At 32.7% G+C, this 25669-nt stretch overlaps 4 protein-coding genes across 4 annotated transcripts; all 4 read right to left on the reverse strand.

The window, feature by feature from the left end:
* Positions 1-942: 942 nt before the first annotated feature.
* On the reverse strand, positions 943-2922 carry LOC104725799 (ABC transporter G family member 8). Its single transcript, XM_010444529.3, has one exon. The coding sequence runs from the start codon at positions 2773-2775 to the stop codon at positions 1006-1008; it is 1770 nt and encodes a 589-aa protein (XP_010442831.1). The 5' UTR covers positions 2776-2922; the 3' UTR covers positions 943-1005.
* Positions 2923-13409: 10487 nt separating this feature from the next.
* Positions 13410-15012, reverse strand: LOC104725800 (membrane-associated kinase regulator 5-like). Its single transcript, XM_010444530.2, has 3 exons — positions 13889-15012; positions 13729-13800; positions 13410-13625 (listed from the first exon to the last, which is right to left on the reverse strand). Exons 1-3 carry the CDS (start codon positions 14718-14720, stop codon positions 13525-13527), a joined length of 1005 nt encoding a protein of 334 aa, XP_010442832.1. The 5' UTR covers positions 14721-15012; the 3' UTR covers positions 13410-13524.
* A 3536-nt stretch (positions 15013-18548) lies between these two features.
* On the reverse strand, positions 18549-20475 carry LOC104725801 (F-box protein At5g52880). The gene is made up of 6 exons (XM_010444531.3): positions 20247-20475; positions 19489-19643; positions 19319-19406; positions 19101-19231; positions 18868-19016; positions 18549-18759 (listed from the first exon to the last, which is right to left on the reverse strand). Exons 1-6 carry the CDS (start codon positions 20417-20419, stop codon positions 18661-18663), a joined length of 795 nt encoding a protein of 264 aa, XP_010442833.1. The 5' UTR covers positions 20420-20475; the 3' UTR covers positions 18549-18660.
* Positions 20476-20870: 395 nt separating this feature from the next.
* On the reverse strand, positions 20871-25557 carry LOC104725802 (uncharacterized). The gene is made up of 13 exons (XM_087474453.1): positions 24995-25557; positions 24107-24317; positions 23976-24011; positions 23785-23881; positions 23653-23695; positions 23476-23576; positions 23331-23395; positions 22754-23247; positions 21900-22676; positions 21673-21808; positions 21515-21583; positions 21185-21430; positions 20871-21087 (listed from the first exon to the last, which is right to left on the reverse strand). The coding sequence occupies exons 1-13, from the start codon at positions 25207-25209 to the stop codon at positions 20974-20976; spliced, it is 2604 nt and encodes an 867-aa protein (XP_087330579.1). The 5' UTR covers positions 25210-25557; the 3' UTR covers positions 20871-20973.
* Positions 25558-25669: the final 112 nt, after the last annotated feature.

Consider the following 25669-nt stretch of genomic DNA (forward strand, 5'->3'; position numbering starts at 1 on the left):
TGTACTCATGACTGCTCTTCCACTTGGAACTAAATTTCAAGGAAACAAACAAGGACAAGGCAGCATTTCATTTTTGGGATGGCAACGTGACCAAAATGAAAAATCTTTGCTTTTAGAATAACATATTTCGTTCACATCAAAATTCGAGTTTATATATAAATTAAGAAGATGGAGACCCGTGAAGACCACAGTTTTGTCTCCAAGCTACAAGTAAACCAAAGTGACTCTTGTATGATCTATTTTTTCACCTAGTCCCCACCTAAATCTTAGCTTCAGCACATATTTTTGAAAAAAAATATTGAGTTGATTTAATTTCTCTATAAGGAAAAGTGTATATATACTGTTTCATCTGGTTACTTAGTTTTCGTAAACGAGTAATTAGCCCATGGTTTTCAAATTTCAGTCTCCATATATATAAATTATATCTAGTGACAACCTATTAACATACCTTGAGAAAAAATATGTATATTTCCTTTTCATTACAACCACAACTTTATTTCGAACTAGTAATCAAACTAGTGTTGGTGGGTCGATCAATGGACCTAGCTATGGTACTTATTTCGTTTCTTTTTGTGATAGAGAGAATGAACCGTGTCCACATCATACTATTGACGTTTTTCCCCTTTACAATAACAAAATTTCACCTTCTGGATCCAAAATGTGATGTGATGTTCATGTACATACATAAATTATAAGTGAAAACTCGACGGCCAAGATCTTTTTTAAAGACTATTTAGAAAAAAATAATGCAATCGGACATGTCTACAAAACGTTGAATATGACATCTCCTCTATCGTATGTGACATGTCTCCACATAGCAAACACTTGGTTGCCATTGAAAAGTGAAAAAAAGAGGAATGTGTTGAATAATTGATCCTGAATTCGAACGTCTACGAAAGATCTTATAATAGTTTTAAGAGATCAATGATCGATACCGAGATATTTTTGTTAACTTAGATTGATCAGTATGAAGAAAAGAAAAATGTAATTAAGAAAAAAAAAATGTTATCTCTTGGAACCTGATACCCTTCTAAGGAGAACAAGAAAACACATCACACGATAAAGTACGAAGAACCCTAACAAAACATAAACATTAAACCACCTCTGTTTTTCATGAAGCCCTTTCTTATTCAACACGTCACCTCCAGTCACCACGCAGATCTTCGTTTGAGCTTCCTCCAACCAGACCAAACACTTTGTGTCCAAGCACGAGTACTCGTTTATCAGAAGTGCATCCAATGCATACTTATACATTGAGAAGAAGTACATGAAAAGCCAGTACTTTGGTAGACTTTCCTTGGAAATGAAGTAACCGGAGAACAAGAAGAAAGCCGCTAGAAGAATCGTCACGAGAGAGGTCCCCGCAATGTAATTTGGGGCAAGAGAGCTCAAGAAGAGAACAAAAGAGTTCGCCATTAGCAGAATGATCCATATCACGAGAACAAAGTACCCAAAAGCTTGCCACGTGGGGCAGAGACCAATGAGGAAATAGACCGAAACAGAGTAAATGATTGAGATAACGAACAAATACGGCAAGAAAACGAGTGTGTTGGCGAGAATGTGAGAGGAGAGTCTGTAAACACCACTCGAAGTCTCTCTGAGAAGAATCGGACGCTCGTTGATGAAGATCGGGAGGGTTTCGGTTGTTGAAGAGAGGAGAAAAGTGAGCGTGAAAGCGAACATGCCAAATCTTTTCTCGATTCCTTCTTTACCGATTCCGATGTTGATGTAGATGGTTCCTAGGACAAGACCAACTACAAGGGCTTCTAATGCATTGGTTAGAAGTAGCTGTCTTGTCCGGTATATGATCTTCCAGAATCTTCTAGAGAGAAGGCTAATCTCGGTGATTCTTGATGTTCTATATCGAACAATACTCTGTTTTTCTCTCTGTTTCCGGTTTTGAGTTAAAGGAAGAGCGATGACGTCGGTGTTTTCGTTGGATTCTCGGAGTTCTTGAAGTATCTCCATGGCGTATTCGAGAGAATTGAGCTGCGGAGGGACGGTGAATCCCTTGGAGAGTAAGGTATCTTCGAGGGAGTCAAGCCTTCCATGGTATGCAACAGTTCCTTTCGAAAGAAGTAACAAGCGATCGATGATAGAAAGAATCTTGAAGCTAGGTTGGTGAATGGACAAGATCACGGTCCGTTGTCTTGAAACAGCAATGGATTTGAGAATGTGAATGACGTCGAAAGCGGATTTACTATCTAAACCGGAAGTGGGTTCATCGAGGAGGAGAAAGCAAGGGTCATGAAGGAGGCTTAAACCTATAGAGACTCTTCTTCTTTCGCCCCCGGATAAGCCCTGAGCGAGTCTTGTGTCTGAAAGATGTGTTAGGTTGAGTTCCGAGAGAAGAGAGGTTACGGTTTCAGAGACTTTTGATGGGTTTGGAAGCAAGAGACGAGCGGCGAAGGAGAAGGTTTCAGAGACGGTGAGGAGTGGGAAGAACGAGTCGTGTTGAGGAACATAAGAAGAGATTTTGCGATAAGAAGAAGGGTTAATGGGAATGGAGTTAAGGAGGATTGAGCCGGAGGTTGGGGAGGTTTTAGAGGCGAGAATATCGAGGAGAGTTGATTTTCCGGCGCCGGAAGGACCAACGACGGCGAGGATCTCTGTGGGATGAGCGGTGAGAGTAATGTTGCGGAGGATAAAGGAGGGTGGCTCAGTCGCCGGGAAGCTTAGGGGAGAGAAAGAGGTTTTGGGTTTGGTGTAGGAGATTGAAGAGGTAGTTAGTGTGTAGGCCGCCGTTTCCGGCGGAGGCAGCGTAGAGTTTTCCATATGGTGTAAACTTGTAAATGTTAAGAAGTTGATGAAAGAGTAGTGTAGTGAATTAGATTTTTTATAATATGTTTTTTATATATGGTCTTGTGATGATGTATTTTGGAGTTTAATGTTGTAAGCCAAAAAGACTTTACATTTTTAGGTTATTTTCTCTTTTCTTTAAACTGTTTGCTATTCTTTTTTTCCTGGAAGTACAGTTTTGGATTCTTGCATTCTTTTGTGTTTATGCTTCTTAGATGTATATGCAATTATGAATATTAAGTTTCATAATTCATATATGCATGGGAGCCTTTTTTTCTTATATCAAAATTTTAAAAACTTATAAAGTTCGTGTGTGGTCGGTCTTTCAGTACTCTTCAGAAAACTTAACCCCTCAAGTTGGCTGCAATGTTAAGTTGTTAACCATATAGAAATTTAAGCGATATATCCAAAGAATCGACAAGTATGAATAAAGCCAAGAACGAGTTAAAAAGTTAAAAACATGTGGACAAAAGAATTTAAGTAACACTATATTTTTCATATATACTCATATCATATGCTAGCAACCATAAATACCATTAATAAGTATGAGTAGTATATATATATATATATATATATATATATATATATGCATGTGTGTATACAGAGATTAATGATGTGGAAACCTATAGTATAAGAAAAATACAAAGGAGAATGGATTGTAATAAGGTCACGGGCCTACTATTTTCTATCACAACATTTCTCCTCTATTATTTGTTTTTACAATCCGTGAACTCCTGTCTTAGTTTGGCTCGCACTTCTGAATATTTTGTTAAAAACATTTTAACATACGGCTATTTTAACTAGATAAAATGAAAAGACATTTTCAAAACCAAACGATCCTTATGTATTCAGGCAAAATTGTGTGGTTTAGACTTTAGTGCATAACAATGTGATATTGTGTAAAATAGCGTGTTATTGGACAAAGTAATGAACGTGTATTTTGAACTAGTAAATGTGCACCATTCACATTATTATTTTTTTTTTACCGTTCACTTACAATTTTTTAAAATCACACTCAAAATCTGTAATAATTAGATAGTGACGATTTTGATATAAGCTTGTCGTTATGTTTTTCTAATTACCGATCTTTAAAATATACTACTAGCCTACTAGGTAAACCTTAAAGCGTACGAGAAATAAAATATAGAAATACAAAACAAGATAGAAATTTTACTTAGGCCTTAAACATGATGGGCTTTCTAAAATTCATTTACGGAAAATGTGATGAAAACCCCCAAAATCCACTTTGGGTGTGAGTTCTGTCACAAAAATCCACTTTCCATTCATGGTATACTTTCCCAAATTTTTTGCTTATGTGTCCATTTTCCTTTTACATTTTTGTCTTTACTAACAACTTACCTCTCTTTCTCTCCTTCTTTTCTCTCTTTTTCTTTTCTTTTTTGTTGTTAACACTTTAACAAAGTAAAATATATTTATTTGTTATCATAAAACAAATTTTCTATTTATTTATATAAAATATGTTATGATTATATATTTTCTACATTTTAAGATACATATTGCTATATTTTTTATGAATTTTTAGATTATACAGTATCCATCAGTCGTTGAACATTTGTTCAATTATAAGTGGATAATCAATTGCAGTATTGTTAATAGATAGTTACTTGTGTTTATTCATACAAAATATACATACATAAATTTGGTTAGATCTTTATCCATAGCATATTATCCATAACACAACATAGACTAAATAAGTACAAAACCCTTTAATTCTAAATTTTAAATCCTAGAACATAAACCCTTAAACCTAAAACCAAAACTATTCATTTTTAAAAAAAAAAAACAAAGTTTAGTGGATAGAAAAACTGTGGATAGGTCTCCATGGATTTACAAAGCATATCTAGACATTAAGCTGAAGAATAGCAGTTGAATGGTGGCTATGGATGTGATCATGTGGATATTTTTTTGTGGATACCAATGTAGACAGACCAAAGAATCATCATACAACATCCACACAATTAAATCCATAGACACCATGAACTCCTTGCTTCATATTTTGTGTTGGTCCAGAAACATATACACTTATAAGTGGTTAATAAACAAAATAAAAATTAACAACATTGATTTATTTAGAACATTGAATATCAATCATGTGGATTAGTAGTTATGGATACTTATCTTATAATATCTTGCTCATTCTTTACATGAACAGAAATTTGTCCAAGATAAATTAGCCACATAGATTTCTTTTAGCTAAATGTTTTTGTACTATTTTTCAGCTAGAAGTAGGTATATTAGAACTTAGAAGTGTCACTAGAAGCATACTACACAATAAACATGGTCATTATTAATCTCAAAGCCTATCCACCAAATTCTGACCACATGGACAAGCAATCCAGATGAAATTTATTGACAAGTTTGTTGCATGTTCAAACATCACTATAGTTTAGCCACTTAGATGTCTTTTAGCCAAATATTTTTGTACTATTTTTAAGCTAGAATTAGAGATATTAGAACTTAGAAGTGTCACTAGAAGCATACTACACAACAAACATGGTCATTATTAATCTCTAAGCCTATCCACCAAACTCTGACCACGTGGACAAGCAATCCAGATGAAATTTATTGACAAGTTTGTTGCATGTTCAAACATCACCATAGTTTAGGGTTTAGACTTTAGATGGTATATAGATTCAATGTCTATGTTTTGAGTTCAAGTTGTATTGTCTAAGGTTCAAGGTGTAGGATTTAGGGGTTAAGGTTAAAAGTTTAGGTTTAGGTATGTGGATGATGTGTCTATATTTTTAATTCATGGTTTAGGATTTAGGGTTCAAGGTATATGGTTTAGGGTTTAGGATTTAAGATTTAGGGTATAAGGTTTACGTTTTTGGGCTTATATGGATTTAGTGTCTATGTGGTGTTAGGATTTAATATTTAGGGTATAAGGTTAACTTTTTTTTGTTTGTCAACAACTAAAGTTACTAAACTTAAAATTTAGTATGTTTATCACCAACTAAAGTTACTAAACTTAAAATTTAGTAATGAAAATGAAAAATAAATGTCAAAAAAAATATTAGAAAAGAAAGAGAAAAGTTAGAGAGAGAGATGAGAAGGAAAAAAAAGTAGAAAGAGAAGGTTAGTTTAGTTAGAAGGTGTAAGTTGTAATTTGACATAAAAAAAGTATAGGGATAGTAAAAAGTGCGTGTAAGTGTCAATACTTTAGGAGAAAGTGGGTGTGGGTGTTATTTTCCCATTCATTTATATTCCCGTTGGTCATAGAACCACCTGGGTTTATATTATTCGGATCCAGGTTGGAAAACTATAATACTTAAAGACATCCCCTCGTACTAGTTTTTATGTCCCAAATCAACCTAAATGTTTCAGTTTTATCTATTTACCCTATTCAAGAGAAGAGATATTTCATAATTTGGTTTGGAACAATTAGACTTCAGCTTGGGTTTACTACTTGTTTTTGATTAAGTTTTCTTATATAGATTAATTAATGGTTTATAATACATTTTTTATGTTTTAAAATGGAAAAAAAAATATTTAGACAATGATACAGTAAGACAGTAGAGATTTTATTTTATTATCATTTAACTCGTTTGTCGTTAATTAACGTTGTTATATTTAGCTACATGTTCATAATAAATCACCTTTTATAGCTTTTTTCTTCAAACAACTTTACTTATAATGTTTTCTTCTAAATGATATATCATATACCCCGTTTGAAACTTGATTTTCCACTAAAATTGTTAATTTTACAAGAACCTTCGTATCAACACAGAAACACTAGCCTTAAAGAAGAGAAAAGGTTTTGAAGAATGCGATTAGATGCGTAATTGAGTTTCTGACTTGAGAATTTGTCTATTACTTCATCGAGGACTGTTTTGTATGATGTTAAGGCATTTCTGCAATAAATGGAGAATATAGGGCGGAAAAATAAAGCTATAATTTTGTACTTGGGCCTATACATAATGGGCTTTCTGAAACCTATTTATCGCCCGTAAATAAATAAACGAAAACAAAATTTGGATGGACGAGATCACTTATCGAAATAATCATAGTATAGAATTATAGACTATGATGTATCGTTGACAAAGATGATGTTTCGTTGTAAGGAGACAAACGCCAAACATCAACTTTCTTAGTTTATTTATTGTATGAATTATATGATTCATTTATAACTGCAACCTCCGAGGTTTCCTTGAACATGGTTCGATTAGTTTTATTTTATTTTATAATGAAGTATTATTCATTTCTACTTTGCAATCTCCGATTTCCATGGACATATGATTCCAAATGAATGATTTCATAAATTTATTATTCGTAGTAATCTAATTATATATATTCATAGTTCAACTTATTTTTGTTTGTCAATTGTTTCTGCTAAAGTATGAATTACTACATATTACTTTTCAACACACACATTAAGCAATTAGCAGTACACTCGCCATGAGTTGAAGTCATGACTCTAGCATTGCACTTACATTATGGACATTTTGACAAGCATTTTTTTTATATAGATGGACATAAATATGTGTTTTTAATCACCGAGACCTAAAGAATCCAAAACTAATAAAACACAAATCTTAGAGCTTATTATCCTTTGAACGTTCTGTAAAAAAATAATCTAAAGGTGAGTGCGTACGTGTATATCTGAAGTCAAGTTTACATATGGTAACGTCTCACAACCTCAAACATCTTTTTGTTGAGAAGCTCATGATTCATGAAGTCATACATGCAATATGCATTGCGACTCATTCGTTCCCCACAGTTTTTTATCTTTAAAATATCGATCAAAGAGGATATTAAAACAGTAATTAAAATGGGTTTATTACACTTATTCCTCTTATATCAAATTAGTCCGTGATTAGATATAATAAAATATGCTCTTATTAATCACACATAGTCACATGCAATGCATTCAAAATCCCATGATAAGCATAGGGACCTCGAGTAATGTAAAAGAACCTCAACTCAAACTACCATCTTCTTTAATTAATCATAACTATCGATCAAATATATGTCTAAGTACAGATCATCTATAAACACAGTATATGATGATTAGGCCATTGTGTTTATACATAAACAGACAGATTGACATTTTTTGCGGGACAAATAGAGTTGAAAACGTTAATAAGCTAAATTGGTCGGAGACATATTGGTCCTACTTTAGCATCTAAAGAAGAATCTAAGAAGAGGGGACAACAAAATCTACTTCAAAAGTCTTAATGAAAACTAAAAACTCAAAACTAAACAAGATTTATAGAAGTTCCTTTTTGTTCTATGTAGTAGTAAACGGTGTCGTGTCGATTCTAAGGTGCAAAACTGCAACGTATTCTTCCTCTTGTGGGAATCTTGACCCTTGGCCACGTGTATGGTTCACCGGCGTCGATTGCTCCTTGCTTCCTTATGAGGTGGATGTTTTCGACATGATATTGACAGTGTTCATTATTTATTTCTGTATTAATTGACATGATGGTGATGATTATTGTTTTGACAAATTAAAATGTACATTTTACTAGAACAAAGAAGAAATCATGTGTTAGTTTTTTTTTTTTTTTTTTTTGAGTTCTGAGCGGATCTTGTATCATGATTCTGCACAGAATGTTATGAGACTGATCCATTGCACGCATTGAATTTGTTTATATGCTGCTCACTATTACTTCGGAAGCATCTAAAATACATATAAACTCGTGTTATAACTACGAGTAATTAAATATAATTTTAAGTTCAAGTCTACTATATACATTTCGATCTCGGTTGTTTGTTTGTGTTATTAGACTATCAGTATCACTGTATAATGCATTTTATGCAACATCCATTTGTAGACGTATGTAAAAGTCAACAAAAAGGTTTCATTCTGCAAAACTATTATTCCAAAAAATGTGAAAATGTATTTATATTAAATTTTGTAATCATTATCAAATTTCGATTTTATTTTAATGGAAACGTAAAAAAAACTAAAATGAAACCATCAAGATTCAAGGGCTTTAGAATCTCTAGTTTTTGTGTTTTGGTTAAGTAGACATGATGTTATACATACACATGATAGTATTCTAGTGATTTATTATAGTTTTATACTGTTAATTATGTAGATGACTAAAAACTTGTTCAGAATTGGTGAAACTTTAAATAAGGTTAATTTTTTTGGTGACATAAATTAACGAATAATGTGAATCATGTAAACATCATCTGAAAATAATGTATCAAATAAAAAATAGTGTGATAATGAGAAAATTAACATAAATTTTAAGAGAAAAACGTGTAAAAGTTTCACCCACTTGACAGTGTTTTGAAAGGAAAAATACAGTCATTTTTTTTGCCAGAATTGATCAAAATTTAAGTCATGTGTACTGCATATTTTGTTCATTGTATTGATTGAAATTATAAATTTTTACTCGGTTTATCTAATTAGCTTTTAGCTATGATCAGAAGGCATCTAATAACGAGAAAATTAACATAAAATTTTAGGAGAAAAACACGTAAAGGTTTTACCACTTGAGGGTGTTTTGAAAAGAAAAATACACTCATTTTTGTCAAAATTGATTAAAAATTTAGTCCTGTACTGCATATTTTGTTAGTTGATTGAAGTTGTGATAGATTTTCACTCGGTTTATATAATTAGTTTTTGGGAGGGCATCTAAAGAGACTTTTAAACCAATACATTGTTTATGAGCTTATTGTTATAACTTCTTTCAATTTCATATTTAATTTTTAAGATGGACCAACAGCCAGAGTAGACAATATTGGAACACTGAAGAACATGTTGCAAACATGTACTAGAATGAGACTCTATTAAAACAATTAATACTGAATACTTAACTATTTTGGTAAATTCAAATACAGCAACTAATAAATAGCATCATGAGTTTACAAAAAGAATACCTTCATGATGTTATCATAGTTATCATAGTTTGTATGGTATTTTTTAAAACGTACACCTTTTCTTGATATATTCCCACGATCGACTCTTATTGATCTTTTTATGTTGGAGACAAAAATATGTTAAATAAGTTTCCTTGTTGGTAACTTAACTTATTTTTTTTTTGGTTTGCTAGGTAAACCATCGGTTAAAATTGGGTAAAATATATATACATTATTATGAAGGCTAAAAAAGAAAAAAAGAAAAGAATAACAATTGTTCATTTTTCAAAGTAAATTATTGATGGTTGTTAAATTCGATTATTATTAGCCATATGTATATAACAACCATATTTAAAGGGTTAGTTATATACTTAAAGCCATTCAACCATATACTATTATTGTGTTTATTCATTTGAAATGTTTTCTTTCTAACTATCTGTACCATTTATTATGCTGACCTGAATCAAACGAACTATGCACATGGTCTACATATAATTTATAGGTTTCTGTAAATTTTATATTAAACATATATTTCAATATATTGAAAAAAATCTTAAGTTAAAGGCTACATTATATAGACATATTCAACAAAAATTATTGTATAATCAATGTGGTAGATAGGAATAGGATCCTTATGCTTCTGCTTCAATTGTACATTTTTGAATAGAACTGATTTTTTTTTTAATAATTATTATAAACTAAATTTTCCTTTTTTGGTCTTGAATTATTTCAAGGAAAATAGAGATAAACGAGAGGGGAACTTGTAATATATTCAGGGCTAGCTTTATTATTGTGTCGAGAAGATCAGTGAATTGTCTCTTCGGGTAACTGAATCAGTTGATTTTTATGGTTAGTCTATCAATCAGAGACACTTGAGAACCCCAAAAGATGATGTGAACAATGGATTTGAAAATTTTCCACTATACTCTTTCTTTCTTTCTTGATTGTTCTTTTTTTCCCTCAATACGAAATTGAGGATGAATTTATATGATGGAAAGGAAAAAAGTAGCACAAGAGAGAAGTAAGGTCAAACTTTCATTTGAGTGGTTATCATCTCGACCTAGACTTTAGACCCAATACTTTTTCAGTCGGGCTACTTCTTAGGTCAACATTTTCGCACCATCTCTCTCTGTCCTCTTATTTTTGAAAAAGATAATACATAAACATACGTTTAAATAAATGAAAGAGAAACTAAATTGACACTAACGTAAATAATTATTGACATGTTTCTCAAGTTAGTATGGTCTATATACATGAAGGGAGTTTTCTTGTAACTTGAACGAAGATAAAAGTATAAAATCACTCCCCCAAAAAAAATGAGATTAAAGTAACGAGGCGAAAAGGAAAAAAAAATACTAATAATATGAGTGGAAGAAGAAGAGGACACGATGGTCAGAGCTTGTAACGAACGCCATATTGATATTGTAGTGGAGAGAAGTTGCAGCAATTTATGAAACGCGTAAAGATGTTTTTGTGTAATGATGTGTTCACTTCACCACAAGCATCTCTCTCCCTATCTCACACACAACCCAAAAACCAAACTGTCATAACTCTTTCTTGAATATTCAAATCTACATTTATTATCCACCAAATTGTTACAAACTTATTAATTCATATACTAGCTAGTATGAAAATATAAATCTGATCAAGATTCAAGACCTTCTCGGTCTTTTTAACTTTGACCGGTTCGGGTTGTTCAGTTCCGTGTAAGAAAGCGGATGGCTCTTGTCTCGTGGCTCTACTCCTTTCTCTGCGAGCTTTCTTGCACTTTTCTTTTGAGCCTGTGTTTCGAAGACCACGTGGTCTGGTCTCTGTTAAAGACATAAAGGCCATTCTATTCTATTTTTATTTGTTGTTTTTCTCTGAATGAGTAACTTTAATACAGTATATTATTGTTAATCATATAATTTAGGAAAAATATCGAAACGAGTGTGTGATTCTTTTGCGAATGTCACTATGTTGAGCTAAAGGTTTTGTTCGATAATTTTTTTTTTCAATTATAAAAGTTTAGCAATTAGACACATTTGTCAAACCTCATAAATTGTTGTCGTTTTATGTTCTCTATTTTACACCCATATTAATTGGGTAACTATTTTTTACTCTCTTGTTTACGTTCGAAGAAGAAAGTAGAAATTACGATTTTTGAACTTCTTTTTAATGTTTGTGTTCGAACTTTTGTTAGGTGACTCTGGTCGGTTGTTGTGGTGGGATCAAAATTACAAGTTACAAGTGGAGCAAAATTTTGAACTTTTGTTAGGTGACTCTGGCAATTATTTCCGTCCAAAATCTGAAACTTACAAGTTACAAGTGGAGCAAAATTTTGAATATATATAGAGTAAATTGTGTTTTAAATCCGGTTTTTTTTTTTTTTTTTTTTTTTTTTTTTTTTTTTTTTTTTGAGGTTGTAGCCTTGTAGATGACAAAATAAATTTGAACATAGATTCAAAATATTAGATTATGTGAAATAATGAGAATCTGAAAATTTTAAAAGCAATATGATAGGCTGATAGATACTACTATATATATATACACATAGATAAATAAATAAAAATAGGTCAGGATGATGAATTAGTACGGTCAGATGTCATGTATAGTACTTCCTCCGTTTCATAATAAAAGATGTTTAGAGAAGTATTTTTATTTTATAATATAGGATGTTTCCAACTTTCTATACAACTTTTAGATTAAATTTATATTTTATATAATGTAGATTTGTTTACGAGTGGTTAAATTTTTTAAAAATAACTATTTTTTAATATACATGTTTTCACTAAAACATCGTATATTTTGAAACGGAAAGAGTATATATTTTCTTGGAAAGTGAAATAGCAGAAAGAAAAGTAGTGAAAATGAGAAAAAAAATAATGGACGCAGTGACTGTCAAGTCACTTCCAAATGCGAAAGTGAGAAAAGAATTCCAAAATATTTAAAGTTTTTAAACTTTTATTTTTATTAACATTTTCGCTAGGGTAAGAAAATTGCATACAATCTGAAAAGTTTACTTTAGTTTTGATTTTATTTCTGATAAATCTTGAGTTTTCATATAGTTGATAACTTGATATTAGATTTAATATCAGATCTAAACATATCATAATTTTTTTCTACTACCCACCTCCTAGGCTCCTATCCTAATAAAGTGATATGATCAATACACCAAAGTAAATCTAATTTGATGGTGTTCACTTTCAGTAGTTGGCAAAACTAAACAGCTACGTAAAATAATAAAATGGATTAAATAACTTCAGCTATTTCTTTGATTATAGAGTCATCAATTTGATACATTTACTCCTTGTCATAATCCCTTGTTAAAATCATGTTTTGCATAAACGAATTCAATAATTTTTATTTGTTTCATATAGTATTGTGGTACAATGGTTAAGCCAAAAATTACAGTATCGTTTGGTTTTATAATATTGGCATTAAGAACATATTATTTTTTACTGAACGCATTTTACTGTTCTCGTTCTCTAAACATTCCTTAATCAAAAGCTCAAAGCTACATTTTCCTCACTAGAAAATATATTCTTAATGTTTTTTTTTTTGTTTCTAGTAAAGAGAGAATTCAAGAAGTTTTAAAAATGACACAATACATTGAGAGGTGTGTGACAAACGAAGACGACAGAGATATGTAATAAATATATATATATATACCATATACTATAAGATTTTTTTCAATTCTGAAGTGTCAGGATTCACATAATGATACATCACTATACATACAAAAGGCAGATAAAACAACACCCTTCACTAATCTGAGACTCTGCAACTAGATTTATCTGTTTTTGTCATCATCATCAACATCATCATCTTCATTTTTGAAACTAATTTTACAAAAGAACCAAAAATCCTGCAAAATTAATCTAATTTCATATATATATTTTACAAAACTAAACCTTAATCGCAAATCTTCTCCCGTTGTTCCTTAATCGAACACAAGCTATCCATTGATTTCTCCGACATTGTGTCACTTCCAATCCTTGAAAACAAATACGAATCTGTCAAAACAACAAAAATTATAATTAGCATTTTTTTTTTCATAATCACACTTAAACCTTATAATATAATCATCCAAATTACAATTTTTTTTGTTGGTTTTACCTTCAGAAGACGAAGTACTCAGTTTCTCTTGTGAAGAAGATTCACTAGTCGATCTTGATAACAAAAAAGATTCTGAAAAAAGCCAAAAAGGAAAAAAATTATTAACTAAAATAATCAAATTAAAGAGATAAAAATATACTCTGTTTTTTTTTTAACATACCTCTGGAACCATGAAACGACTTCTTGCAATGAAGAATCGCACTTTGAATCCCATCTTGTTGAACTTGAAAAGACTCATCGACGACTCTGTTCGCCGGAGACATCCCTCCGATCGCCGAAGAAGCTGACCTGCTCTTCCCAAGCTGTCTCCTCACACTCCTTATCCCCGATGGAAGATTACTCCTCTGTTTCTCCCTCCCCGCCGGTGAAGACGTCGGAGAAGTAATCGAGGAAGATACACCGCTGCTACTGCTCTGTTTCTTCGTCGTTTTAGTGTATAAAGGCTTTATGAGACTGAAGAATCTCTTGGACGAAGAAGAAGAAGACGAAACAGGGGAAACAGAGCCGTCGAACGTCGTGTCGTCTGTTTGTTGTAGCCTCGCAATGCTCGACGTTTTTCTGAAACTCGTCATTGTTTCGTCGTCGGTTCTGAACCTCATGTTGAGGCTTCTGTTGTTTTCTTCTTTCTTCGTCATCGTCGTCGTTGACTTCTTAAACGAGAAAGCTCGAAACTTTTGGCCGGATTTAAGGAGAGTGGTCGGGGACTGCTGCGGTTTCGTGGTGGCGATGTCGACGAAAGGGAGGATTTTGCTTTTGTTGGAAACAGAGAACGTGGTGGTGGTGGTTGTTTCGAGTCTCTCTGTTTTGAAATCGGAGAGAGAGATCTCGAGCTCGAAGAATGAGTCGTCTCCTTCGCCGCAGAGGTCAAGTTCGGGACTTTCTGATGCGGTGGTGGAATCGACGGCGCATTCTGAGATTTTGGTTTCACGGCGGGGTTTGATGGTTGTGTTGTTGTTGGTTAACCAGAACTTCATAAAGCTTAGAGCTTCCATTGAGAGAGAGAGAGAGAGAGAGAGAGATTAGAGTAATGGTGAAAGAGAGAGAGAGTAAAGAGTTTGGCTTTGTCAACGGATATGGAGAAGTAAAGGATTTATATATAGAGAAAGGAAGAAGAAAGAGAAGAGAAGGTGAGCTTTTTGGAAATGGGTTTAATCTTTCTCTTTTTTTTTCTTGGAAAGGAAGAAGAAAAGAGAAATGAAAATGGCATTTTTTTGGTAGAGAGAGAGATTTTTTTCTTTTTAATAGTATATTTTTGGTTTTGGAGCTTTTTATTTTTTTCTACGCTCCTTTCTTTTCTTTTTTTTTTGTTCCTTTTTCTTTTCCTTTTACTTTGCTTTTTTTTTTTTTTGTTGGCACAGGTTAAACAATTTGTTCTATGATCTATTGTCATTTATTTATTTAGCACTAGATATTCACCCACGTTACACCACGGGGCTATTTTTTAATAAAAATAAAATGTTATTTATTTTGTAGATTAACTATATTAATAACTAATATTTAATTTGTATTTTTTAAAATGTACAACTATACAAATATATATACTCCAAGGTTGGTTGCCCAAACTGGAGGGAAAGAGTTTACAAAGGTAGATGCAGAAACTAACAATCTCGAAGAGCGGGCAAGACAATCAGCCCGTACATTAGACGTTCCAATGTGATTTTTAATATCAACTTTTCTAATTTACCTTTAACCCAAAACTTTTTTCATTAAATTTAAATGATAAATTATTCATATATATATGTATATTCAAGTTTTTCTTAATTTGTGTGCAATGTATCAAAATGACACTCTTTATGAAATAGAAAAAGTATTAGTTTGTGTAGAAAGTATTTTGTTTGAGGTTTATTGTTTTATAGTATAGGAACTATATAAGATACAATTAAATAAAAAGTTATTTATAGAAAGAAAATATTGTGTGTTCATAGAATTAATTCCTATTGTTTTGTAAAATTGAAAACTTAATATTCATAAAATTAATTATAAACTTAATACTTAATGTTAAAAGGAGTGGTTCTTATTGTTTTGGAAATTTTATTAGGATGGAAAATCTTGTTTTCCAAAATAAAAACTTAATATCAATTAATTAAATAAATAACAAATTAATAATTAATGTCAATTGTATGATTGTAAATAGATTCCAACTTCAGGATTTATTGCTAAATGTTTCCGAAAATGTATATATAGATTCTATGCCATTGACACATATGGTACGTAGTAGCTTTCTCTTTAAGCTAAAGTGCTTTTTAATTTAAAAGAGGCTGTTTATATTTTTAGACATTCATAGATATATTTTTGTATTTGATTTTCTAAAATCTAACACTCATCAGGTTATAAAACACGTAATATTTATGTCTTTATTATATATAATGAATTTACTAAATTGATAAAAAGGTTTTTTTGCACAAAATAAACTAAATTAAGAAAAATTACATATAATTTTAAGGCATAATATTATATATTAGAACAAATTAAGAAGATTAATTATTTTGTATGTCAAACTTGTCAATATGTGTCAATGGCATAGAACATGCACCTTTGGTAATTAAAATGCAATTAGAATATAGGTTACAGGAGTTTCTTGTTCTTCCATTAGGTTACTGAAAAAGCATAATGGAATAATAAGAAACTCCTGTAACCAGCCCCGGCTCATACTTATGGTGAGAGGGACAATGGTGTGGGGACAAAATTTTTTTTTGCAAAAAACATTAAGGAAATGGGGACCAAAAAAAAGAAAAAAAAATTTATGTTGAAAAGGGTCCTAAAAAATTGTATGCCTAGGGACAAAATTTTTTTAAGACGGGGCTGCGTGTAACCTATATTCTAATTGCACCTTTGGTAAAATGAGAACTGCACACTCAACCGGAAGCGAAAGCTAAAGAGTGACTCGTGGTTTGGCCTCAACAGTCAACACGATCCTCCTTCTCAACATGACTCGTGGGTAGGCCACATTTGGTAATTAAAAACGCACATTTGCTACATGTTTTAGGGCTAACTTAATCCAAATTTATAATTTTATGTGGCCAAGCAACTTTACGGTAATACAATATGATTGACAGTTGACACTGACACTCTATTTATAGGATTGCATGTATGTTTGCATACTCAACTTAACTATTTTGTGTCTTACGTGATATATATCAACAAAAAACTAGTATATTCAACAACATTTATCATAGTATCATGTAAAATATCAGTTAATGTTATATAATCTTTATAAATCTATTTCCCACATATATTTTAACAAATCAACAATAAAACAAGCAAATCTTAGCAAAAATGCTCTTATATTTTTAAACTGTTGTTAAAAAACCCCATATTGACTCTTACTAATACATAACCTAATAAGATAGTAAGAAAAACAAGACAAGATGAAAAACACATAAATACAATAAAGAAGAATGACAAAAAGAAACATTTACTACATAGAAAGAAAAAAAAAAAGAAGAAAGAAGAGTTTAACTCTCTGACGGTCTGAACTCTGACCTTAGTAGTGTTTAAAGATATAACTTGGGGTTCTTTCCATGACAAAAGTATTATTGTTGGTCCATTGCATACTTCAATTTTTCCTTTTGTCTCTTCTCTTAAAGAATAAGTTGTTTATACTTGGTATAAATTTATTATATCTGAGTATATCAATGGTTTTTAACCTCAAAAGCTTTGACTTGAAAAGCTCTTTCGTTCGTGAAGTTCAAATTTTTACACCTCTTTCACTTTAAACTTTAAAGAAGAGTTTGCTTTTACATTCTTTTTTTTTTCTTTTGTTAAACACTTTGTTTTATAACTTTAACACAAGCGAGAATTTTTACTTTTTAATAAGTTATTCATTGGCCTAACTTTGTTTCTTACTTTTTATAATTTCTTCCCAACTTTGTTTTTCTGTATTTCGATTTGATCTTAAGCTTCTAAAACTGTTCTGGTATTGTTGCGTTCAATGCAGCAAACCTATGAACCAACAAACCAAAATAATCAAATTCCCTTGGTTACTTAATTACATTTAGATTGCTTTTTGTTACTATAGTTCAAATACTTTTGTTTTCTAAAATCTGGTTTATATTTGGCTGTAGTTAAACTATTTTCAATTGTAGGTGACAAAAAAAAAAAAAATGTGGACTAATAGTTTTTTTTTTTCCTTTGGTTTTGACTATACAATAGTTTTCTAAGGGTCGCATTGAGCTATGCCGACTAAAGTGCTTATAACAGTTAGACCTAAATATGAATTATAGAATAATACAAAAGCTATGCCCACTCATACGTAATACGTTAGTATTAGTAAGTACTTAACTACATCCACGAAATTGTCATGGAATGTGTCTATGCATCATAACATCTATCTAGTAGTATTGTTTATTCGGAGTTGAACGAACTTTTATGTTTTGGCCTATAAAAAGTTAGATGATTATGAATATACACTTTAACAACATAAAGAAAACTTGTAAGATATAATTCAATATTAGCTCTTATCTTGACAAAAATGTGCTTCATTAGAAAAACAAAAAACACCAATGTAAATGCGTTCCACGACTTGTTATCATTATATGTACATATACAATAAACATTGACATTGTGTATTTCTTACCCATTGGCTTACTCAACTTCTCCTCACTGTTTTTAAAACAGAGATCAGGCTACAACTAATCAATTCCACTTCAATCCATTTAAATGTCTTTCCAATTTTTTTTTTCTTTTCAATTCTATAGTTCCTTGAGTCACCTATTCGAAACATAATAGCTTGGAGATCTAGTTTAAAGAACATGACACTCAAATTAGCCATAGGTGCGAAGACACATTTGGGAGACAAGCCTAATTAGATGAAGACGAACTTTTCTCTGTACACAACAATTGAATATGAATGTGTATATATGAGTAACAAAGTTTACATTGATATGAGTAACAAAGTTTACATTGAAAGGACGTTTTGGTTAAGCTACGAAATCAGTGTAGTGCAGGATAAGACCATAGTCCAGGAACGGCTTCATCATCTGATTCACTTTCATCAGAAGAACTCGCTACCCCCAGTAAATAGTTGACAACCTGTAAAGAAGAAAAAAACCACCAGAGACAGATAAATAACTTGCTCAAAAAGTAACAGAAACGGGACAAAAGAAGTGACCATGGCGCATTGAAAGAGGAAATGCTTACTTGGTGAGTTGATATGAGGTCGACCGGCTTGTTGCCTGATTTCAACTGACATTGTTTGTCCGGACATCTTAAGTTGTCGTGCCAAACAATAGAATCACAGTAACTGCAGTATCCCCGGCCAGATCTTAACGCCTTCGATGAATTAGCCGCTGCAAGTGTACTTTAGAAATTACACAGAGAAAGCTTGGTTTCTGAAAGGGAGAAAGATAAAAACCATGGACAAAAATTCTAACCGATATATGCTTTCTTAAAGGCTTCTCTCCAATCAATACTGGAATGAATACGAATCACACGTTTGTGATAGAAGTGAACTTCAAATAATGATTGCCACAGAGAGTCATCATGCGTAGCTTGGTTCCATGAGCTATACAAACAGACAAAACAAACAGATGTAGAAGGGAAAAAAAGAAGAAGCAAAAGACTCTGCAATGTGGAGATATAGAGGAGCTACCGAGACACTTGAGCTGAGGAAAGTAAGGATGATATATCGAGGAAACTGAAGATGTGAATAAGGACATCTTGTGGAAGTGAAGGTATATCTGAAAAAGGATTTGCACGTGGTGAAGGATTATATCGAGATATTAACGAAGATATTTCAGAAAAGATAACAAGAAAACATACATAAATCTTCCTCAGGGCTCTTACTGCGTCTCTTCAGTGCTACTTTAGCCTGCTTGAATTCTACAATAGCTAAGTTCTTCTTCTGTTTGGGCAGCACGGCTTCCACGCTCTTCAGGAGAAGGTTAGCAGCTGAAACAGCAGCTGATGTGTTCACGCTAAATGAAAACAAATAAAAATAAAGAATCTGAAATATTAGTCTTAACAGTCTTTTTAGAAGTAGAAACATAGAATTGCATAAACAAAGAGATCATACAAATCTAAGAGAGATATGCACAATAGGACTTGAGTAGCCTTACTTATCAGTGATAAGTTGTCACACTAAGGGAAAACAGAACAATCTAGCTTTTAACATATGATCTTTGGTAATTGAAAACGTAAATACGAAAAGCCCTTGGTTCGAAGTTTCAGGACTTTTCATCAACAGATACATATGAACCATAACATTGGATTATATTCAAGAAAGGCACAACAACATTCTACATTTTCTAATTTGTTTGCAAATTGTATAAGCAAGCACAAAGAATCAAAAGCTAATTTGATAGACAAAAAGTAGTAAAGCCATTCAAAGATCGTATCACCTCTGCTTCATTGTTAACTGAAAAAGTTCCCAACTTCATTGATTTTTTTTAGACTTACCAACCCTAAGAATTAAGCTTCAACATAGATGGACGAAATCTCAACACAGAGTAACCCTAAATTAGAGCACAATAGAACCCTAAATACTCGGGATTTTTGAGATAATGAAGTTCGTAACTTACTCAGGAAGAAGACGAAAAGCGGAGAGGGTATCTCGAAAGATCAAAGCTTTGACATCTTTGGGTAATCGAGAGTACGCAAGACTCAAAACGGAGCTGAGTTCATTGCAAGCAAATGGGTATAGATTGTTTTTGGACAGGGCTTCTCCTACCTTTAGATTTTCGTATCTCTTCATTTCTCTTTTTCTGGGTTCATACAATCATTGATCATCATCATCGTCTTACTCTTTTCATTGTATCGGTTTGTGTCAATTTACATTACTTCCAAATCAAACCGGAACCGGTACAGATTTCGTTTGGTTAAGTTTTGGTTTTCCATTTTTTTTTGGGTCAATGTGGTTTTCGCTCCTTACACCGTGTTCCTTGGTTAATTCACTTATCTATATAATTTGTATTGAGTTCCTAGTTCCTAAATCTCAACAAATACAAGCAAAGACAAAGCATGCAAATATTTATATAAATATGTTTACTACATTTAACTAAAAATTCACAATGACATAAATATGAACATATATATATATATATATATATATATATAAATGTCAGTTTTGAGAAAAAAATCTAAGAATCCAAAAGGAAAGAGAATAAGAGGAACCTAAGAAGTGATCTAAAAAATGGAATGGCCTAAGAAATAATTAAAGACTCTTTCTTTGTGATGTGCCGGATCTGTTTGTTACATGTATATCTTGTGTATCAAGAAACATACATTCACATTTTTTTTTTGCATATTTCAGAGGAAGTAAGTGAGTTGTTCTTTTTTCCTTGAGCCTCCTTCTCCATACAAATCATTCCATTGCTTCAGCTCATTCATTCCTGCTCCTTCTGATGCAAAACTCGCAGCTACCTGTCAAACACACACACAACAACAATAACAACAAATCTTAGTTATTTTTACAATTTCTTGTCTTTTTCTTTATTCAAAATGAGATAAGATATTAGACCTGATTTTTAGCTTTTCTCATGTCTTCCATGTTCAATGGTCTCAATGTAATAACTCTCTCCTCAGACTCAGAAGCTTCTGCTGCTTCTTCTTTTGATTCTCCCGTGCTTTTTCCTGCTTCTTTTTCTTTTGATTCTTCCGTGCCTTTTCCCGCTTCTTTTTCTTTTGATTCTTCCGTGCTTTTTCCCGCTTCTTCTTCTTTTGATTCTTCCGTGCTTTTTCCTGCTTCTTCTTTATTCTTCCTCTCCTAAACCAACAAGAGAGATTTCAATATCCGCAGAGAATTTGATATATAAAGAGTGCACAAGAGGTTCCTTTTAGTTCTTTTTACCTGATCTTTTAATCTTTCCTGCTGAATCAGCTCTCTAACCGGTCTATAAGCAGCTGTGATGCATAAATTCTGTTCGTACAAAAAGTTTAACAAACATTCAGTTTCCACATGATTTTACAAAACATATTTAGGTTCTGTTTAGAGATGATAAGAAAAACCTTAAGATCACTTCCGCTGTAGCCTTCTGTCATCTGTGCAATCTCATGGAAATCAAGATTCTCTGTTTTCTCTTTTGACAACAAAGTTCTCAAGATCTTTTCCCTGCTCTCAATCGAAGGAAGTCCCACCATTATTCTGTTTTGTTCACAACACAAACACACAAAAATCAGTCACCATTATTAAGATTGATTAGAGCTTTTGTATTTTACCAAACTTTGCTTAGTACCTCCTCTCAAACCTCCTAATGATAGCTTCATCAAGATCAAACGGTCTGTTTGTAGCTGCAAGAACGAGAATCCTTTCACCTGGTTTCGTCATTAGCCCATCCCAATGTGTCATAAACTCATTCTTAATCTTTCTCATAGCTTCATGCTCTCCAACTCTTGTTCTTTGTCCCAACATACTATCAACTTCATCCACAAATATAATCGTTGGAGATACTTTAGCTGCTAAAGTAAACAAAGCTCTCACGTTCTTCTCGTCTTCTCCAAACCATTTCGAAGTGATTGTAGACATTGAGACATTGATGAAACTAGCTCCTGCTTCATTTGCAATTGCTTTTGCTAGCATTGTTTTGCCAGTACCAGGTGGGCCGAACAATAAGATTCCTCGACACGGCTTGAGAAGACCGCCTTGAAAGAGATCTGGTCTTCGAAGTGGAAGCATTACAAGTTCTTGAAGTGAGTCTTTTGTTTCGTCTAGTGAACCAATATCTGCAAATGTCACACCAATCTCATCTGCTGGTATAACTTCTGGTCTTATACGCTTCTCAAACTCATTATCAGGAACAACCTCAGGTGCTTTTGGAGGCAATGGATTGTCATTCTTGTTTGAAGGAAGTGATTTTTCTGACTCGTTTTTGTTGTCAGGACCTGATTTTGACTCGCTCTTTGAACTCACTTCTCCTTCTTTTCGCTTAGAGTCAGTGTTTGTGTCGAGCTTCAAGGAGTCTTCCAGTAATCTGCTTCCTCCTTCTTGGAATATACTTAGTCCATGAGACAAACTGTTTGCAAGTTCATGAATCAGTTGATTAGTTGAAATAATCAGTTAGGGAATGAATAAACAGATTCTTGAACTCACCTTTTGGAAGATATCACAAGCTTTCCGTTTCTGTATTCAGGTTCTTTGGTGTGTATCAAATGATAAGTGATAGCAGAAACAACAATCTCCTCAATGTGGTTACTCAAACACATTGTATCTGCGTGGCATATCGAAGCTAAGTCATCGCATTGGATATCATTAGCAGCTAGAACCTCTGCAATGTGGTTCTTGTTGTCCTGAAACTGAATCATTTTCATGTCATCTTCTAACCGAGATTTCCAGCTCATGAGCTGAGATTCATCTTCCGGTGGTCTTATTTCGATGTTGTAAGGAAACAGCGCGGAGACCCCTTCGTCTACTTCTTGGAAATCATCTTCAGGTTCTAATACTCTTGAGCCAAGAAGTAAGACAGGACCAGAGAGCTTGTTTAAGAGTCGTTGGAACAACTTGTAGAATCTTTCTGACTCAAGAAGCTTCTCAACATCTCTGAGGTATATTATTAGCGGACTTGTTTCCGATACAGTAACCAAGACCTGCATGAAAAAGACTACAGTTGTAAAAAATCCACTGAAGAACAATAATTTAGCAAATTTGTGTATAGTTTTTTTATTGGTACCTTGTAAAGTGACTGCAGGAAAAGTTTCTCGTCGAAACATAGATTTGTATTGCGTTTGCTGGAAGCTACAAGCCATTAAAAAACATAGGTTAACAAATATACCTACGAATCTGAAGTTAACTACAATGTATATCAGTTTCTAGACCTGAAACAGAACTAGAGGAGCGGGAAGATATGCTACTGATATCAGAAGTAGCAGAAGCATTTCTTTTGTGTCTTGGGAGACGATTAGAGCTCTCCATACTCCTGAAAATGAAAGGAGCTAGTGAGCTCACAGAGACAAAAATCGATAAAACTAACTTACAGGAAAACAAAGGCAAACCTTGAGTTAAGATCATTTCCACTGATGGGTCGACGCAATGTCCCTGCATTTTACAAGAATTGCTAACTCTTTAGTTTATGTTTGAAAGTAATAAAAGAAGAAAATAAGGTAAGAGTTTGTATTGTTTTAAACCTCTTGGTTCAACTTCACGTTGAGAGAGCATAGAGAAGGAACCCATAAAACTCGACATTTTGTCCAATGTAAACTCAGAAATAGACCTCTTGTGAAACTACAAAACCAATAAAGAGAAGAAAACAAGAATCATTTCTCTGAATTCATCAGCATAAAGAAAAGAAAAAAACGCAGGACAAGTAGTAACTTACAGGCTCTCTCTTGGTGCATCCATATTTACTCTGTATCTGTTGTTTCCAAAGAATATAGAATAAAGAGAAAAGCTTAGGAGCTATTCTGTTTTTACTGTGGTAAATATCAAACATGCATTGATTTGGTTTACCTTAATAGAGAAGTCAGTTATATCTAACAGCAATAGCTTTGATTCAAAGTAATGAGACAAAGCTTTTGCAAGCATTTGCTGATAAAACTCTGCAGGACCAGAGAGTAGAATGGCTTTACTTGCAGGTGCAAGATTCCGAGTGTGCTTCGATATATCATACTCTTTTAGATGAACATAAGCTGCACTTGTCAACAATACTCTAGTTCTCTTGCTGCCATTAAACAATCATATGATTGAGTTAAAAAAAATTGCCAAGAACATTAAAATAGTACAGACTGGATTCAATAGTATCCAAAACAAACAAAGAAGCAGAAAAAACAAGAAATAATGAAAGGGATGAAACTAAATAACTAGAATCACATGTGAGAATCTTTCTATTTCTCTTTCTCACTGTCTTGACTCCCATTTGCCAAATCATCCACATGCTTATTGTGCAACTAACCTACCCCACTTTCCCATCATTCTCTTTCATTAACTCCCTTTTCTGAATATTTTCTTGGCCCAAAAAAAATAAAAAATAAAGCAAACTTTTTCATTTACTATCTTTATCATTCTCTAAAACCCAAATATACTGATAGATTCTAAGATTCTTTCACCACCAAAAGAGAAATCAAAATCCTCAAAATTTCGTGATAACATAACAAAGTTGTCATGTTTTTTCCAAAGATTAAATATTTTTTGACAGCTGGAAGATGTAAAAATTTCATAACCAACTTGCCAAGTTGGTATTATTTGATTATTTCAATCAAACACAATCTTATCTAAAATACAGAGAGATATGAAAAAAAAAGTAAAAAACATTGAATCTTTGATTGAGCTTTTAAGTTAGTATCATAATAAATCTGAAAAAAACAAAGAACAGAGCTTTTATTTTGTTTGCTGAGTTACCTTAAGAAATACGGAAACTCATCGAAGGTGACAGTACTCTCTCTGCCATCAACGATTTGTCTCAACAACTCTTGCTCAATCTGTTCTCCGGTGAGTCCATCTTCTACAGAGCCTGACCCGTTTGCCCATCTACCCAAACTTTGACCAGAGGCTAACCCGATTCCTAACCCAACACCAACACCTAAAGCTGATAACAATACGCTCTTCTGCTCCATTTTGCACCAACAGACAGCAACAACAAAAAAAAAAGATTTTGAGAAATCAGAAGAGAACCCTCGATTCTAAATCACACGATCTAGGAAGGGTTCAACGAGCATTCCTCGGAAAAGAAGAAAAAATCGAGACTTTATTGTCTCAAAATATATATTTTTTTTCTTCTTCTCTGTTTCTTGTAAAGTAAAGGAAGAGAGTTTTTATCTTCTTTTTTTTTTGGGTTTTTGAGGGTAAAATAAGATTTAAGGTGGAGAAGAAATGGGTTTGACGGGTGTAGAGAAGATGGGATCTCTCTCTCTATTTATAGCAAACGTTTTTGTGTTAGTCTTACGGTTCCTTAACCCTTTCCCGGGAAAAAGCCACTTTAATGGTAACATATATAAAGATTGAGATTTACTTTTTTAACTACTCAATTTTTTTGGACATAAAAGAAGAAAAAATTTTCATTTTACTTGAGTTTTT

This window comes from Camelina sativa, chromosome 11, assembly GCF_030686135.1.
Source record: "Camelina sativa cultivar CO46 ecotype springtype chromosome 11, ASM3068613v1".
In the NCBI taxonomy this organism is placed as follows: domain Eukaryota; kingdom Viridiplantae; phylum Streptophyta; class Magnoliopsida; order Brassicales; family Brassicaceae; genus Camelina; species Camelina sativa.

Bases quoted from the DNA above. Each gene is read 5' to 3' on its own strand.
- LOC104725800 (XM_010444530.2), bottom strand. From the start codon at position 14,720: ATGGAAGCTCTAAGCTTTATGAAGTTCTGGTTAACCAACAACAACACA. The intron at 13,801-13,888 runs GTATGTTAAAAA...GGCTTTTTTCAG, and splicing joins GTCGTTTCATGGTTCCAGAG to AATCTTTTTTGTTATCAAGA. The intron at 13,626-13,728 runs GTAAAACCAACA...TTGTTTTGACAG, and splicing joins GAGTACTTCGTCTTCTGAAG to ATTCGTATTTGTTTTCAAGG.
- LOC104725802 (XM_087474453.1), bottom strand. From the start codon at position 25,209: ATGGAGCAGAAGAGCGTATTGTTATCAGCTTTAGGTGTTGGTGTTGGG. The intron at 22,677-22,753 runs GTGAGTTCAAGA...ACTTGCAAACAG, and splicing joins CTTGTGATATCTTCCAAAAG to TTTGTCTCATGGACTAAGTA. The intron at 21,809-21,899 runs GTACTAAGCAAA...TGAACAAAACAG, and splicing joins ATTAGGAGGTTTGAGAGGAG to AATAATGGTGGGACTTCCTT.
- LOC104725801 (XM_010444531.3), bottom strand. From the start codon at position 20,419: ATGAAGAGATACGAAAATCTAAAGGTAGGAGAAGCCCTGTCCAAAAAC. The intron at 19,017-19,100 runs GTTAGAATTTTT...GTACACTTGCAG, and splicing joins CTTTAAGAAAGCATATATCG to CGGCTAATTCATCGAAGGCG. The intron at 18,760-18,867 runs GTAAGCATTTCC...TCTTCTTTACAG, and splicing joins ACCTCATATCAACTCACCAA to GTTGTCAACTATTTACTGGG.
- LOC104725799 (XM_010444529.3), bottom strand. From the start codon at position 2,775: ATGGAAAACTCTACGCTGCCTCCGCCGGAAACGGCGGCCTACACACTA.